The following is a 15,591-nucleotide window of genomic DNA, read 5'->3' as shown; positions in this document are numbered from 1 at the left end:
TTATAGATAAAGGTTAACTCTCAGGATTAAGGGAGCGATTTTTCTGGCCTTAATGTTTTTTATTTCACAGGTTAAAAGAATGTTTTGTTTTATTTTTGTTTCGGTGAGATTATCTAGATTTTTACCGTAACAGTTTTCATAAATTAAAACCAGTTTATGTATACATTTTTTTGGATAATTGTGTTATTAGTATGAAATATATAATATTGAATGTTTTTGAATTATTTTATGGTTGGGTTTGGAGATTTCTGGATACGCTTTATTGACATATTTGCCACTTGTTTCCGTTGCTGCTTTTAATGGCTTAGACAAATAAGTAAAATCATCATATTCAAAAGAAGGTTCAATGTTTTCTTTTATGAGCTTCAAAGTTACCTACATTACTAACTATACTACTCCATCTTTGGAAGTTTGTTAAATACATTTAAACAAACCCTTAAATAACAGTAAAAATATATTTATTATCTCAAGTTGTTTTTTGAATGAGCATTAATTTATCACAACAAAAACTTTGCATTAATTAAAAGTTAAAAGTAAAAGTATGGATGTTTATGTGTCTGGATAATTTAACCAATCACACTCAACTCCATTACTTTGAGTTGGATATTTTGAGTATTGGGTCTTTTCAACCTAAATCATTCATTATACAATGTATTTTATTTTTAATTTATTATTTGTATGTTTTAAAAAATATAAAGACGGAGAAAAGTCATATTTATTAAATATCACTTTCTTTGTTTATTATTTCAGTTTTCTTAGAAAAAATTTAGTGGTGTACTCATCAATAGATTATTAAACTACATTTTTATATATCCTAAATTTATATATATTAATTTAAGAAGTCTATCAACTTTTATTTCAATGGTACACTCATTATAAATTAAATTCTCTACAATTTTTTATTTTTTTGAAAGGGAAAATAAATTTTCATTTGTAAAGATTGGTTATGACATGCAAGTACTTTATACAATGTCGAACTACAAAAACAAACTTCATAATAATCGAGTTCTTAACTTACAAAACTGTATTTCAAATATTTGATGAAGATGTTTTACTTTTCCTCCAGTTGCATTAATCCAACTTAGTTCTTTATTGATCGATTCACAATATCTGAATTTGATAGAAAAATTATAAAAATTCAATCCAAACTATTTTAGTTGGATTAATTGACGGATTTAAGCGAAATCCAACTCAACCTTCTTTATAGAAAAAATCATCTTTTAATATTAAGATAGATATAGACTTTATTCAACAAAAAATTCATTACATGATTATTATGTGCAAGCAACTCACTTCTTAATCTTTATAGCGTGTCGCACAATTAGTTAGATAACTCCTTGTTATCTTTTTTTTTTCTTTTTACTTGCTTTGCTTTTATGATAAAAATAATAAATAAATGATACTACCAATAAAATTAAATAATAATAGCATTTATTTATAAAGTATAAATATTTTTTAAATTATTCGTTTTTTTCCACCGCAAAATTACTCAAACTTTCTCTTTTATGAAACAACCTCTATTACAAGAGTGAAATGATTATATGGACAAGGAAATTTCATATTTTTCGTAAAAATCTTCTTTTATTGTTCATCTAAAACCAACCGTAATTTGAAATGCATGAAAAATCAACGCTAAAAAACAAACTAAATAAAAAAAAAAAGGTTTTATTTTTTTGTCATGCATTATTATTACTATTTTTTTTCATGCATTATTATATTACTATTATTATTATTATTTTCCTTTCTCACCGCAAAAAAAATACGACCGTTATCCCAACGTTCCGAAATTCGAAAAGCGAGACAAATAACCCTACTTACCGTTATCAACGGCCACTTGTCTCGCGAAAAAAACACACAGAAGAACCCAACCAAGAACACCACCACGCTCCTCCTTTCTTCATTCTTTTCTTCGTCCCTTTCCCCAACCTCAAAAGATTCCAATTCCAACACAGTCATCATCATCATCATCATCACTATTATGGCAACACTCGCTCCGGGGATCGTGTTGAAGCTCCTGAACGGTCTGAACACGGGCGTGAAACCGACGAGCGAGCACCGCAGCTCACTCTTGCAGGTCACCGACATCGTCCCCGCCGACCTCGACGAGAAGAATTTGATCCCCAAACAGGGCTTCTACATCAAGGTCTCCGATTCCTCACACTCTATCTACGCGAGTCTTCCCTCCGACCAAGACGACGTCGTTCTCAGCAACAAGATGCAGCTCGGCCAGTTCATCTACGTCGATTGCTTGGAACCGGGCTCGCCGGTTCCCGTCCTCCGCGGCGCCAAGCCCCTCCCCGGAAGACACCCTCTGGTGGGCACGCCCGAGCCCTTGATGGGTCTGAGGGCCCAGAAGCCCAGTTCTGTTCCCAGAAGAGGGTCTTGGGGAAATAACGGTTGTGGTGGTGGTGGTGATGGGGTTTCGGTTTCTTCTCCTATGGTGTTCAAGCCGGTGAATTTGGACTTTGACCAGTGTACCCCTGTGAAAGCGAGGAATGGGGGTTTTCAACACGCGGCAATGTCTTCACCTTTGGTTAGAGGGAAGGTTGGGAGAGAGGGTACTCCAGTTTCTGCTGTGAGATGCTCTGTTGGTGGAGGGCTTCTTGCCAAGATGAGTGATGCCAAAGGGGAAAGTCCTGCATTGATGAGGAAAAGCTGTGTTCTTGTCTCTTCCAATGGCAAGTTTAGCAGGAGCAGGAGTGTTTCCGAACGAGAACATAGAATCCCTGCTGCTAGCCCCTTCAAGTCAGCTGTAGGTACATTTTTCTTTTCCTCTTTCATTGTTCACATCAATACTATGTTAGTTCATTATCTTCTTCAATATTTGTTAGGACTTGTGTGTGAAAGTTGTGAATTTCATTTCATGTGCAGGAGAAGAAAAGTGGGACTCCCCCACCGCGGTTGAAGAATCACAATCTGGATTCAAATGTCACTTTTCAACCCCAATCTCAGTCTACTACTAATTCAGCTTTTGATAATTGCAACAACCTTAGCCTCCCCGTGAATTTACCTGGAAAGCTCAGCTCTCTGGGAAAGGTAGAATCATAAATTATGTTTATCTTTTTGCCTTTTTGGTTCAATGGTTGAATAGAAACTTGTTTTTGCTTCGCAGGAAGCTGTACAGCAGAGAGAAGTAGCTCAGAAGATTGCCCTTCAAGCTTTAAGAGATGCTTCAGCTACTGAGACAGTAGTTCGGTCCCTCAAGTATGCTTCTTTCTCATGCATTTGGAGAAATAAAGACAATATGAAATGGTCTTTATTTTGTTGTTTTGCATACTGATGTAGGGAATGTCTTGTTTGCTTTTGTTTTCTTTCAGGACGTTCTCAAATCTATGCAAGTCAGCTCGAACTGATGCTCCTGCGGCTTGTTTTGAACGGTTTTTGGAATTCCATAACGAGATTGTGCAAGCGGTTAATGAAATGGTGTCGATACAAGCTGCTACTTCAGCTTCAGAGTTGAAGCAAGAACCGCAGGTTTTGCATGAAGTAGTGGAGAACTACGACCATTCTGGGAACAGTGAATCCTCAAACTTGTCGAAAAGAAGGGGTTGTGCTGTGTACAACAAGTCAATGGCTGCCATTCCTGAAAAGCAGGAGCAAAAAAGGCCCCTAAGAAAGGAGATTTTGGAGAAGAAAGGTTCTACCCCGTTTACAAAGATGCCTCTTGAACCTATAATTGAAAATGATGAGAATAAGAAACCAGGGGGATCATGCAGCTTGAGTAACACAATCAAACTGGGAAAGCAGATTGAAACAGAAGCTGGAAACTGGTTTATGGAGTTCATCGAGAAGGCCTTGGAAACGGGTTTGAAGAAAACGAAGGATGCATCAGATGGGGATGTGAGGAAAGTTCCTCAGTCTCTGATATTGAAAGTTATGAATTGGGTTGAGGTAGAACAGTACCATAGTAACAAGCGACCGAGTCATCCTAAAGCAGCACAAGTTGCTCGAAAGTTGAGAATAAAGATGAAAAATCCTTAACAATTTATATTCAAAACGTGTGTGTATGTGTTTGGAATAGCAGTTAGTGTGACTCGTTTGTCGGAAATCAATTCTATTGTCACGTGCCACTTGGGTTGATAATTGTTTGCAATTTTTTTATTATTTTCATTATTATTGTATACATATATCATATATGGATGATATTCTTTGTTATAATAGCTATTATTAATTTTAAAAGTGGTTTTGATTTTTTTTTTCAGCAATGTTATAATAATCTTCATTCATAATTTCATACATTTGAAAAAATTTGTTCTTACCGGTTTAGATTATGGGTCTGACAAGACACACGTGCTGAAATTCTTTGAAAATAAGTCAGAAAATCCAAGACTTTTCTTTAATTTATCTTCACTTTTTTTCTTTTTTTGCATTTTGAATTCAAATAAAAAACTAAAAGTGTTCTCATATCATACAAATTGCTCAAGTAAAATCTTAAGAGGAATAAATTGGTCTACTAATATAAAAACTATTAATAAGAAAAGAGGATAATGTTTCGTCACATATTTTCATCTTTCATATCAATTTTATTTTTTAACATATAATTATTTATTAAAATTTTAAAAATTAATCATTATTTTTACAAATTATTTATAAAATTGTAGATTTCTGCTTCTTTTTTCTTCTATTTATTAACAATTATTCTTTCAATATCTTTTACTTTATGTTTAAAAATATAATTTTATTTTATATATTAACTTAATAATATTACATTATACTAATATAATATCACACATGTTTAAAAAATATGTACACGCAGACGCGATAATATCAATAGCCATTCTTTTGTATAGATTTCAAAGCTAATACAAAATCACTTCCTATGTAATTTTTTTTAACATGAAAACTAAGGCCTCTTCAATTATATATAGCAACGTCTCTATATACATACAAATTTTACTAACAAATGAATGCAAATAGAATGCCAAACCAATTTTTCATTTCTAATAAAAATTCAAAATTTTCAATTTTATAAGTTGATAAACATGCGATACCATTTTTTTTATATTTTTAGATAAATATTTTTATAATTGAAATAAGACATCTAGTGTATCTGACATTTGAAACTTTATTTGTTTACCACTTTCAGTTCCACTTCTCCGTGGAGTTTGTGGAAAACATTTCATCATAAAATATTTGGATACATTATCTTGAAAAACAAATCATCCTTTTGATAGGTGAAGCACATAATGAATAAGTTCAGCACTTTATTTTTTATGTATATAATATAAAAATAATATTGGTAAAATTAAGTGTTTTCTACAAAAATATAGTTCCATATACGTCCTTAACATTTGTGAAAACTACAAATTGACCCTTATATGTTTTTTAATAATTGCAAATTGGTTCTTACTTTTTCTTTTGTTACTTGCAACTTAGTCTTTAAATATATTTTATAATCATAATTTACTCCTTCGTTAATTTTGTAATAATTACAATTAGGCATATGATAAACTAATTATGTTGATTTTCATAAACACTTTAAAATTTTAATAAAAATTATTCATTCAATTTACAACTATTACATTTACTAATATGAATTTAAGTTAAACTTCTTACTTTTTTTTTTGAATTTTATTAATAATTTCGTTATAAAATCTATCACTACTAAATTCATTAAAATTTATATTAAATTTTAGATCACCGTGACAATATCTTTTGACAAAAAAGGTAGGATAACACACAAGTTGTATCATAGGATCTACAATCTAATGACACTATTTGTATTGAATCGAGAACTTTATGACACAAAAAATATAATGATAGTGTTCAAGAGTTTTAAGTAATTAAAGAATGATTATGCGAGTTTAAACTAAATATATGAACATTAATTTTTTTTGTTATCAACTTGATTTCTTTTGGCATAATTAGTTATGATTCATGAAAATCTTGTTGAAAGGGGGAGGTTACTCACTAAATTGAAGTTTTGATGATGTTCAAAGTTAAGCAACGTGGTTAGGCATTGACTATAGTGATAAGTTAGATCTTTCATTTAAATAAATAGTGCATGCTTAGAATAAATGTAAGTCAAGCCTAGCACTGTCTAGATCAACAAATTCAATTCTTAATTGCAAAAACTTGAGTGTTATAGAAGTCCTTAATGGATAAACAACTTATTTAATGGATTATTGAAGTGCACTACAGGCACTATAATCAAAATTCAATCACAATAGTCAATTAGGTAAAACATCTAATCCATTAATCTAACAAGCAAAATTCCTTTTTTAATCAAATCTCGAGTTCATTTTTAAAGATACGAGACATAGCATACAAAACTAGATTTGAGAGATTGAGAAAAGACAATTCTTAAATTCTTGAAGAGACTATTCTGTTGGGCGTTCAAAAAGATTAAGGATGGAGTTAATATTGGGAGATTAAGCTTAACATTAAGGACCAATTGCCATGTTTGCACAAAACTAATTGTACTCGTTCATTTCTTTTGAATTACTATTCTTTTCATTATTATTTAATTGTAGGTGAATGGCTAATTGCAATTGTGTGTAGCATTGCATTTAGGGATAGTTCTTGATTGATGAATCAAGTTCTTGGGTCATTAGAGTATAGGATTATATATATGTGATTTTGTAATTCTTGGAATTCTATTGATTTAGTGGAATCATTCTAAGCTCATGTTCTTAGAAGAAGATTGGATGTAGATTCATTTTGAATTAACCAGTATAAAACTTATTGTGTTCTCTTATTTCATTCATCTTTTCTGTTACTGCCGATTGCTTGAATTAATCCATTAATGCAATTGATAAATTTAAATATATTGAAGCATTCATAAAGATTGAAAAACAGTTCAAAATCTCTTAAAACAATAAAATCTTGAAAATCCAATCCACCTCCCATATTGATTTATGTAGATTAGACGCATCTGTTTTAACAAATCTAAAATATTGAGAAGTTGTGTTTATTTAATTGCAAATTCATTTGAATAATTATGTCGTAAATTTTGAGATGTTATAATAAAGTTTTAAAGGTAAGGAACTCACATTTTTTTTTGTTAGAAGGAAGAAAACAAGGAATTGTAAAGATGGGATTATACACAATAGCTTTTAACATAACCCTTTATTTTGTTAAGGATAATGATACTTTAACCCACTTTTAACTCACCACTCTCATCACCCTTAGATCATTACATCACATCACTACAAACAATTAAAATAGATGATCTAAGAGTGATAAAAGTAGTGGGTTAAAAATGGGTCAAAAAAAGTGGGTTAAAATATCATTTTCCTTTTGTTAAATATGTAATTAATATAATTTAATTTGTTTTGTGATGCATTTTAAATTAATATATATTTTATTTAATTGTAAAAGTATAAAAAAACTTCCGCGACATAAATTTATATGTATATAACATTATAATAACATAAATATAATGTATGTTTAACAAACAAAATATATAGAAAATATATAGAGATAAAATGATCGTGTATCTAATTGGTCAGAAAAAAGTCATAATCTTACATAGGATTGGTTAGATGATCATATGAATTTGTCCATTAACATATATTTTTTTACTAGCATCATGAGTTATCTCGATTACTAAATAAATTTAATTTTATAATTTTGTACACGATGTTAAACAAAATATCAAATTGGAATATAGTGATATAATAACATATATGTTATTAAAGTTTATAAATAATAGTTCTACGATGAATTCAATATATTTGTAAAACTATATTAAAGTTTTTTATTTTTCATATTACATCCACAAAGCCTATTGTTTTTTTTAAATGTTTTTTTATCTTTCAACACAAATAAATGTACTTTATTTTCTTAAACAAACATATGCAAGACTCTGCTAGATAACCTTAAAAAAAGTTTGACATTCCTTTAAAATTATACTTGATAAGAATGAGTCACAAAGAATGTTCATAAACTACAATACACCCATATATATATATATATATATATATATATATATATATATATATATATATATATATATATATATATATATATATTAAAACTAACATATACTTAATAAAAAATAATATTGACATCAAATAACAAACATGTTTACTTCAGATAAATTTCAAGATATTATACATAAAACTAAAAATGAATAATATTTTTTTACCAATTTGAAGATAAGTTTTGTAAATAGTGAATTAAAAGAAAAAATATTCTCAATATATCGGTATTTAATATGAACAAATACATTTAGTATTTTCATCTTCATTTTAACATTTTGTACTTATATGTAAATAGTTTGAATATAACCTATGTGATGAGAATGTAATCGATATAATCATTATCGATGAAATAATTTTTTATTTTGTTACAAAATTAAAATTATACTTTCTCATTATACCTAATTTTATTTTGTTAATCTATTTATTCATGTTTATTTATTTTCATTATAAACCTACAAAGATAATAAAAAATTAAAAAAAAATCATAACTCATCTTATTCTCTCATTTTTTTTATATTTGTATAGTAACTAAAACATGATCACATGATTTATACAAAACATTTTTGCAACAATTAAGATATACTTATTACTTATCCTAATCCTTCCCCTGGTACTGCAAGAAAGTTCAGTATAGCATGAAATAGTTTCCAAATGTACTGTTAAGACGCTCAGATATTAATGGAGGTGGATAATAAATGAGTTGTTAATAAACAAATATTTGAATTTATTTTATTTGTAATTCATAATTTAATTAGATGGTTGTTATTGTCTCTACATACTTAGTCATTATGACATTGTTATTGTATCCTCTAAGTAGATTACTTATATCATCTGAATATACAAGAGTAAAAATAAATAAATAAAAACTAAATACTTAAAATAACTAAAACATTCCAATGACACTAAGGTATTTTATCTAATATAACTTTCAAATAATTCATAACCACTCTTTATTCTTTCCTAGTAAACAATATCTAAATACATTAGTAAACATTAATAATTATATGAAAGCTTTTAGTATCCTTCCAAAACAATCAAATTGTTCATAGGGTAAGTAGAACAAATCATTTGTCATAATAAAATTCATATAGTTTTTAACAACTCAAAATTCCCAGATATTTGTCCTTACAATGATTCTATGATCAAAGGCTTCTTAGTTTAGCTTAATTGGTTTTGGAATGAAAAAAAAAACTTACCTAGAGGACAAAACTGTAATAGTGTAAAACACATTCTATTTCGGACAGACTCATATCATCACACTTTTTGATCCTAAAGAGAGACTTTGTGCATAGTGCATTGCATTGTTTTGCGTCATATTTTTAGGGCACGCAGACAAAAACACAAACACGGTCAATTTTCACTCTCACAAACAAATCCCGAAACTCTTTTCTTGTTCCATGGCGGATTCCGCCTCTTCCCCGGCGACCCTACCTCCCAATCCCCAACCCTCTGAATCCGCACCACCCAACCCACCCGATCCACTCCCCCAATCCTCAACACCACCTTCATCTACTCCCCTCGCGGTAAACCCTAATCCCAATCCAACACTGCTCCCTCCGCCGCCCGCACTACTCTTTCCGGCCGGCACTCCACCGCAGGTCCCCGGCGTTCTCCCTCCCTCATTCCGCCCGCTTGCTCCTCAGGTGCCTCAATTCTCCCCCGTCCCAGCGCCCCACCCGGTGTACCAAAATCCTGCCGTTCCGCCTCCCGGCGTGGCGAGCGCTGCTGTGCCACAGCAGATGCAGCCGATGATGTCGTACCAGGTTCAACCTGGCAACCCGGCCATGCGACCCTTTACTCCGATCCCTAACGGTTACGCTCCAGCTCCGACCGTAACTCCCGCGGGTGGGTCATTCATTCAATTATTCTTGTTCCGTTTGTTTCAGTGAATTTGCATTTAATTTGATTTAATTTAATATAGCGCTGGTTCGATGGATGGTGTCTCAATGTTTCATGAATTTGGAATTATACTTATTGTCAATTGTCAATTTTCAACGTGTTTCTTTACTGCGTGATGGTTATTATTAGCTGTGAAATGTGTGAAGACTGTTATTATTGAGAGTATGTGTGGTGAGTGCTGACTGTAGAAGGCAGCTCTGGGTAGCATAGCTGTTATGCTTTTTATGAGGGAGAAGCGTTTGTTTTGGAAGAGTGGGTTTGAGAGATTTGAGAGAGTTCTTAATGGTTAGATAAGGGGCATCGTTGACAGGATGTTTTCTCCTACAGTGTCTTGATTGAATTCATTGAGAAAGGTTGGAGGGCTTCATATTGCTTAAAGACACCTCTCTACAAACAACTCATTTTTTGGTATGCACATATTTGCCTGGTCTCTAGCTTGTCTTGTCTTTTATGGAATTGGAAATGACGATTATGCGGAGCATTGCTGACAAAAAAAAATAAAAGAGTGATTGTTCTTTTGTCGATATAAATAATGTATGGTTGTGTCGTGCTCTCGTTTTAGTAGGCCACTTTCTGCTAGTTATAAGAGTACTTTCCCTTCAATGGCTTTATGAATTCCAGAAACCGACAATGTTTGCAACTGAATGAATGCACACGTTGGCCTTGTGTCATGAGGTATTGCAATCTTTTCTCTCTATTGCAGTTTCATTTAATTTTTTATGCTGCAAGGCATGCTGCTGTATAAAAAAAGAACATATAATTCAACTAAAATTTCTTCTTATTAAACCATACATACCATAAGATTATGCAAGTTACTATTTGCAATTGGTGGATGGGATAGTTTGAGAAGCCTGCTATGTTTCAAGTTGTCAGACAAAGGTAAGCACTTTTAACACATTGTGTGAATTTCAAACTCGATAGAATTTGTTATTATTCTCTTCAGGTTGTCATTTCAGCTGGTGATTGTTGGCTGTGCTGCCATCTCTGTTATGCTTTTGATGTGTGGTAACAGCATTCCATTGTTCTTGTCACATTTTTTTCTGGCATATATCTTTAGTGTTATACTGATTTGTTTATGGTGCATACATATTCATTCATAATCTGGTCTAATATATTTGCATAGACGCTTTTCTACTCTGTACAGGAATTCCTCGTTATCCCCCTCCTTATGGAACTATGGTTCGTCCTGTCTTTCCTCCACGCCCTCCTGGAGCAGTTAACATACCTCCAATATCACGCCCACCTGTAGCAGGGATTCCTACTGTTCGTCCAATTATTCCTCCTGTTGTCAGACCTATGGTAGCGCCTAGTGCTACCCCAGCTGAGAAGCCTCAAAACACAGTTTACATTGGCAAGATTGCATCAACTGTGGAAAATGAGTTCATGCTCTCTCTCCTTCAAGTAATTTTTTTAAGTTTGTTCTTTACTTGGGTGGGAGCAGAGTTTGGTTATTTACGACAAGTGTGTGTTTCTATCATGCAACACCTTTAAGGGCTTCTTCAGAAGCTACTACTTTTGGCTTTGGGAAAACATTAAATTCACTTAATTTTTATGGTTTTCTTTTTTATTTGTCATTTTTTAAAAATTGTCTAGTTAGTATAAACTTTTTAGCTAGTATAAACTTTTTAGCATGTCTTTTAATTAAAAAAGAAAACAATTTCTTTCCATTATTCTCTTTCCAGCATTTTTTTTTTCATATGAACTAGACATAGTTGGCCTAGAACCTTATGTATAATTTATAAACATACTAATTCTTTTATTTCCTTTAAGTTATGTGGAACTATCAAGACCTGGAAACGTCCTCAAGATTTATCCACCGGAACACCTACCAGTTTTGGGTTTTATGAGTTTGAGTCTGCAGAAGGGGTTCTCCGTGCCTTGCGACTCCTTACTAAATTGAATATTGACGGGCAGGAACTGAAGGTATGTCTCATCTTATACAAAATTTTATTTTATTTATATAATTACTTTTTCTTAAAATTATAAATAAATTATATAAATATTGTAAAGTTAATATTATGATGTAAATATTTTTCTTTAAAATTATATTTGGATGATGAGATTATTTTTTACAATTTTAATTTCCATTATAAACTAAACATATGTGTGAATATTATATATATAGAATTTATTGTATCTTGTTAGACTTAATCCAGCTTTCTCCTTGTGGTAAAAAATACGTTAAAGTGACAGAATAACATTGTCATGTCATGTTGGTGCAATAAACATTAAACTACAATAGGATGGGATAGTTATCGTATCTTATCCTGTGTAACAAAAGGATCCTAAAGGTATAATCTTTGATATGTTATTTTTTTGCAAGGCTATACTAATAGTAATTTGATCTGAGTCATTTTAATGAATATGAACATTAATGTGATTGAGTTACTTGATAATTAAGTTTGCCACTGACGTGTAAACAAAAAGATTGGTACTTCCTTTGTATATATGTAGTGGTTTCTTAAAATTCGGTTGACATGATGGGTTCTACACATAGACTTGTGAGTTTATATTTTATTTGTATGGGCTATGCGGAATTGGTATACTGGTTTTTGTTTTTGAAGTTTCTGTTTGGTGCACACCATGTGTGTTAAGCTCTATTATTGTATGTACTACTGCATCTGCATTTTTCCGACAAGTAAAGTGCATAAAGTTTATCCGAACAAGACCTGTAATTCTTATATTAAAAGCTATGCTGACAAATTACATTGTTTCCCTTGTACATTTAACGATCTTTAGCCATTTATTATATATTTTTTAATAGGTCAATGTGAATCAAGCCATGAAAGAACACCTGGAGCGGTATGTTCAGAAAAAAGCTGAGAACTTGAACAAAGAAACTCAGGCAGGAGTAGTTGAGAAAGACGAAGGTGAACAAACTTCTAGTGCAAATGAGGGTACAAAGGCTGAGAAAGAATCCTCAAATAAAGTGGATAGTGAATCAGCAAATAAGGAATCCCATGATGTGACAAACTTTGGGATTGTCACTGATGAAGATAGAGAAGGGGATCGTGAGGCTTTAGAAAAGATCACAAAGATGATAGAGGAAAGGTTGAAGACAAGACCTTTGCCTCCACCACCTGCACAGCCAAGTGGTGATGGTTCTGTGAATTTAACCTCAGAACAACTTGTTAAAACAAGAGAGGGAGACTCTGTTGATACAGAGAAGAATGGTGAGGGAAAAATTCGTGTATCTATTCTCTGTTGACTATAGACACAAAAGGGCTATATCTTATCGTCAGGACACCTTTATCTCTTTTGTTTATCAATTTATTATTCTGAAACTTTTCTTTTGAAATTGTGTAGAATCTGCTGAAAATAAAAGTGAGAAAGAGACAAACAGTGATAAACCTAGCAGTGAACGGGATAGGTCTGAAAGCCCTGATAGAAGACATGATAGAAAAAGCAGAGAGAGGGACCGAGATAGGGAACTAAAACGAGAAAAGGAAAGAGAACTTGAAAGATATGAGAGAGAAGCAGAGCGGGAACGTATTCGGAAAGAGAGGGAACAAAGACGAAGAATTGAGGAGGCTGAACGTCAATACGAAGCATATTTGAAGGAATGGGAGTATAGAGAACGAGAGAAAGAGAAAGAGCGTCAATATGAAAAAGAGAAGGAGAAGGAAAGGGAACGTAAACGGAGAAAGGAGATACTTTATGATGAAGAGGATGAGGATGAAGATTCTAGGAAGAGGTGGCGTAGAAGTGCGATAGAGGAGAAGAGAAAGAAGAGGTTGCGTGAGAAGGAAGATGACATGCTTGACAAACTAAAGGAAGAGGAAGAAATTGCTGAGGCTAAGAAGAAGGCTGAGGAGGAACAAAAACGGCAAAGAGATGCTTTAAAACTATTAACTGAGCATGTGGTAAATGGTGGTAACGAAAATATGATTACTGAAGAGGTTACTGATGAAGTCAAAAGTAATGTTACTGAACAAGATACTATAGCTGATTATAGTCGTGAAGATCATACTGGTAATTTTCATAACTATTCACAATCGTGGTTTCTTGTCTCTCTTTCATACTATTAAAGGTAGTAATTCTTTGAAATGGCAGGTGATGGGAATGCACTAAATGTCACCAGTGATGAATTAACCATAGTTGCTCCAACTGATACACAAGGTAATGCTCCTACAAAAAAATTGGGATTTGGCCTAGTTGGTTCAGGGAAAAGAACAACTGTGCCTTCTGTTTTCCATGAAGAGGAGGATGATGATGCACACAAGGACAAAAAAATGAGGCCATTGGTTCCAATTGATTACTCAACTGAAGAATTGCAGGCTGTTCAACCTACAGTGCCTGGTCCAACACCACCAAATTTGGCTGCTGCTGCCGAATTTGCAAAGCGCATATCCAGTACAAATTTCAAGGAAGATAAGCTGGATGGAGAACGGGATAGAAGTAGGCGTTCAAATGATAAGTCTAACCACCGTGATAGGGACAGAAATGATGAAGATGGTACTCACAACAGAGATGAAAACAAGGACAGAATTCCTGAACGTGACAGGGATCGAGATCATGTATCGGAGAAACTTAAGACTTCTGATAACAAGAGGCTTTTGGATGCTAAACAATTGATTGATATGATACCAAAGACCAAAGAGGAGTTGTTTTCGTATGAGATAGACTGGGCAGTATATGATAAGGTATGTGATACCAATTTGCAGATTTTGATTTGTAATTATTTGATTTTGAACTAATAAAGAAGAGTTGGCTTATCTATATTTCATTTGGCTTGTGAGCCAGACTGGTATACCTTGATCATTTTTTTGGGCCGTTAGTGTAATTGTGTAAGGTTGTTGACCGAAAGTTTTAGGGATTGTTGTAGTTGTGTGTGGGAGGAACTGTTCTAGGAGCCTAGGAAAACAACAGAAGTTTGAGGAGTCTACAGAAAGGAAGTTCATCCATACCTTGATCACTTTTTTGGGGTCATTAGCTGTAATCCTGTAAGGTTGAAGCATTGCAATAGATGTGTGTGGAAGGAACTCTTCTGGGTGCCTAGAAAAACAACGTGTCCTTCTGCAAAGGATTGTACATTGAGATTTACAGTAACACATATAAAAATGAAATGATGCTAGATAGGGACCTTCTCATCTTTTTAGGAACGTAATTAAGCTTTATATTTTGTATTTTTGAAGATTGCTTCACTCGTGCTCAGTGAGTGGAACTGCTCTTGCACTATAATTTTTTATGTATAAACTGCTATTGTTTAATGTTATTTTTTTTTTTGGGTTTGTGCTGCAGTCTGAAACGTAGAAAATGATGTTGTGTTCTAAATTTTTATTTTTTTATTTTGCTCATTTTCAGCATCAACTGCATGAAAGAATGAGACCGTGGATTTCAAAGAAAATCAAAGAGTTTTTGGGGGAAGAAGAGACTACATTGATAGATTATATTGTTTCTAGTACACAAGAACATGTGAAAGCATCCCAAATGCTTGATCGTCTTCAGATTATTTTGGACGAAGAGGCTGAAATGTTCGTTCTGAAGATGTGGAGGATGCTTATCTTTGAAATAAAGAAGGTAGAGACAGGTCTAGCTCTGAGGTCAAAATCATGATTTTTCAGTTTTTGTATGTTATTTCGTCACTTCTTCTATTGGATTGATACCATGACCCTTGACATGTCTTTACCCTAAATTGTAAAATGGCTGCATAATCGTAAAATTGCTTCAACATTCAAGAAGTTATTCGGATAAACCTGTCATCCATGAGAATCTGGTGGCAAATTTTGTCATGTGAATAATTTAGAGCTTTGAATTTCTTTTATAA

The 15,591-nt window shown here is 32.6% G+C and overlaps 2 protein-coding genes across 2 annotated transcripts; both read left to right on the top strand.

Moving 5' to 3' along the window:
- The first annotated feature begins 1,834 nt into the window (after nt 1-1,834).
- Nucleotides 1,835-4,179, top strand: LOC114171354 (dicer-like protein (DUF936)). Its single transcript, XM_028056446.2, has 4 exons — nt 1,835-2,752; nt 2,872-3,036; nt 3,113-3,204; nt 3,318-4,179. Exons 1-4 carry the CDS (start codon nt 1,979-1,981, stop codon nt 3,979-3,981), a joined length of 1,695 nt encoding a protein of 564 aa, XP_027912247.2. The 5' UTR covers nt 1,835-1,978; the 3' UTR covers nt 3,982-4,179.
- Nucleotides 4,180-9,223: 5,044 nt separating this feature from the next.
- On the top strand, nt 9,224-15,591 carry LOC114173719 (splicing factor PWI domain-containing protein / RNA recognition motif (RRM)-containing protein). The gene is made up of 7 exons (XM_028058277.2): nt 9,224-9,770; nt 10,969-11,225; nt 11,595-11,747; nt 12,589-12,997; nt 13,131-13,796; nt 13,878-14,467; nt 15,129-15,591. The coding sequence occupies exons 1-7, from the start codon at nt 9,323-9,325 to the stop codon at nt 15,378-15,380; spliced, it is 2,775 nt and encodes a 924-aa protein (XP_027914078.1). The 5' UTR covers nt 9,224-9,322; the 3' UTR covers nt 15,381-15,591.

This window comes from Vigna unguiculata, chromosome 2 (genome assembly GCF_037176805.1).
Source record: "Vigna unguiculata cultivar grain cowpea cultivar isolate G323 ecotype 2 chromosome 2, ASM3717680v1, whole genome shotgun sequence".
NCBI classification, from domain to species: Eukaryota; Viridiplantae; Streptophyta; class Magnoliopsida; order Fabales; family Fabaceae; genus Vigna; species Vigna unguiculata.
This window is presented reverse-complemented; position numbering and strand designations above follow the sequence as displayed.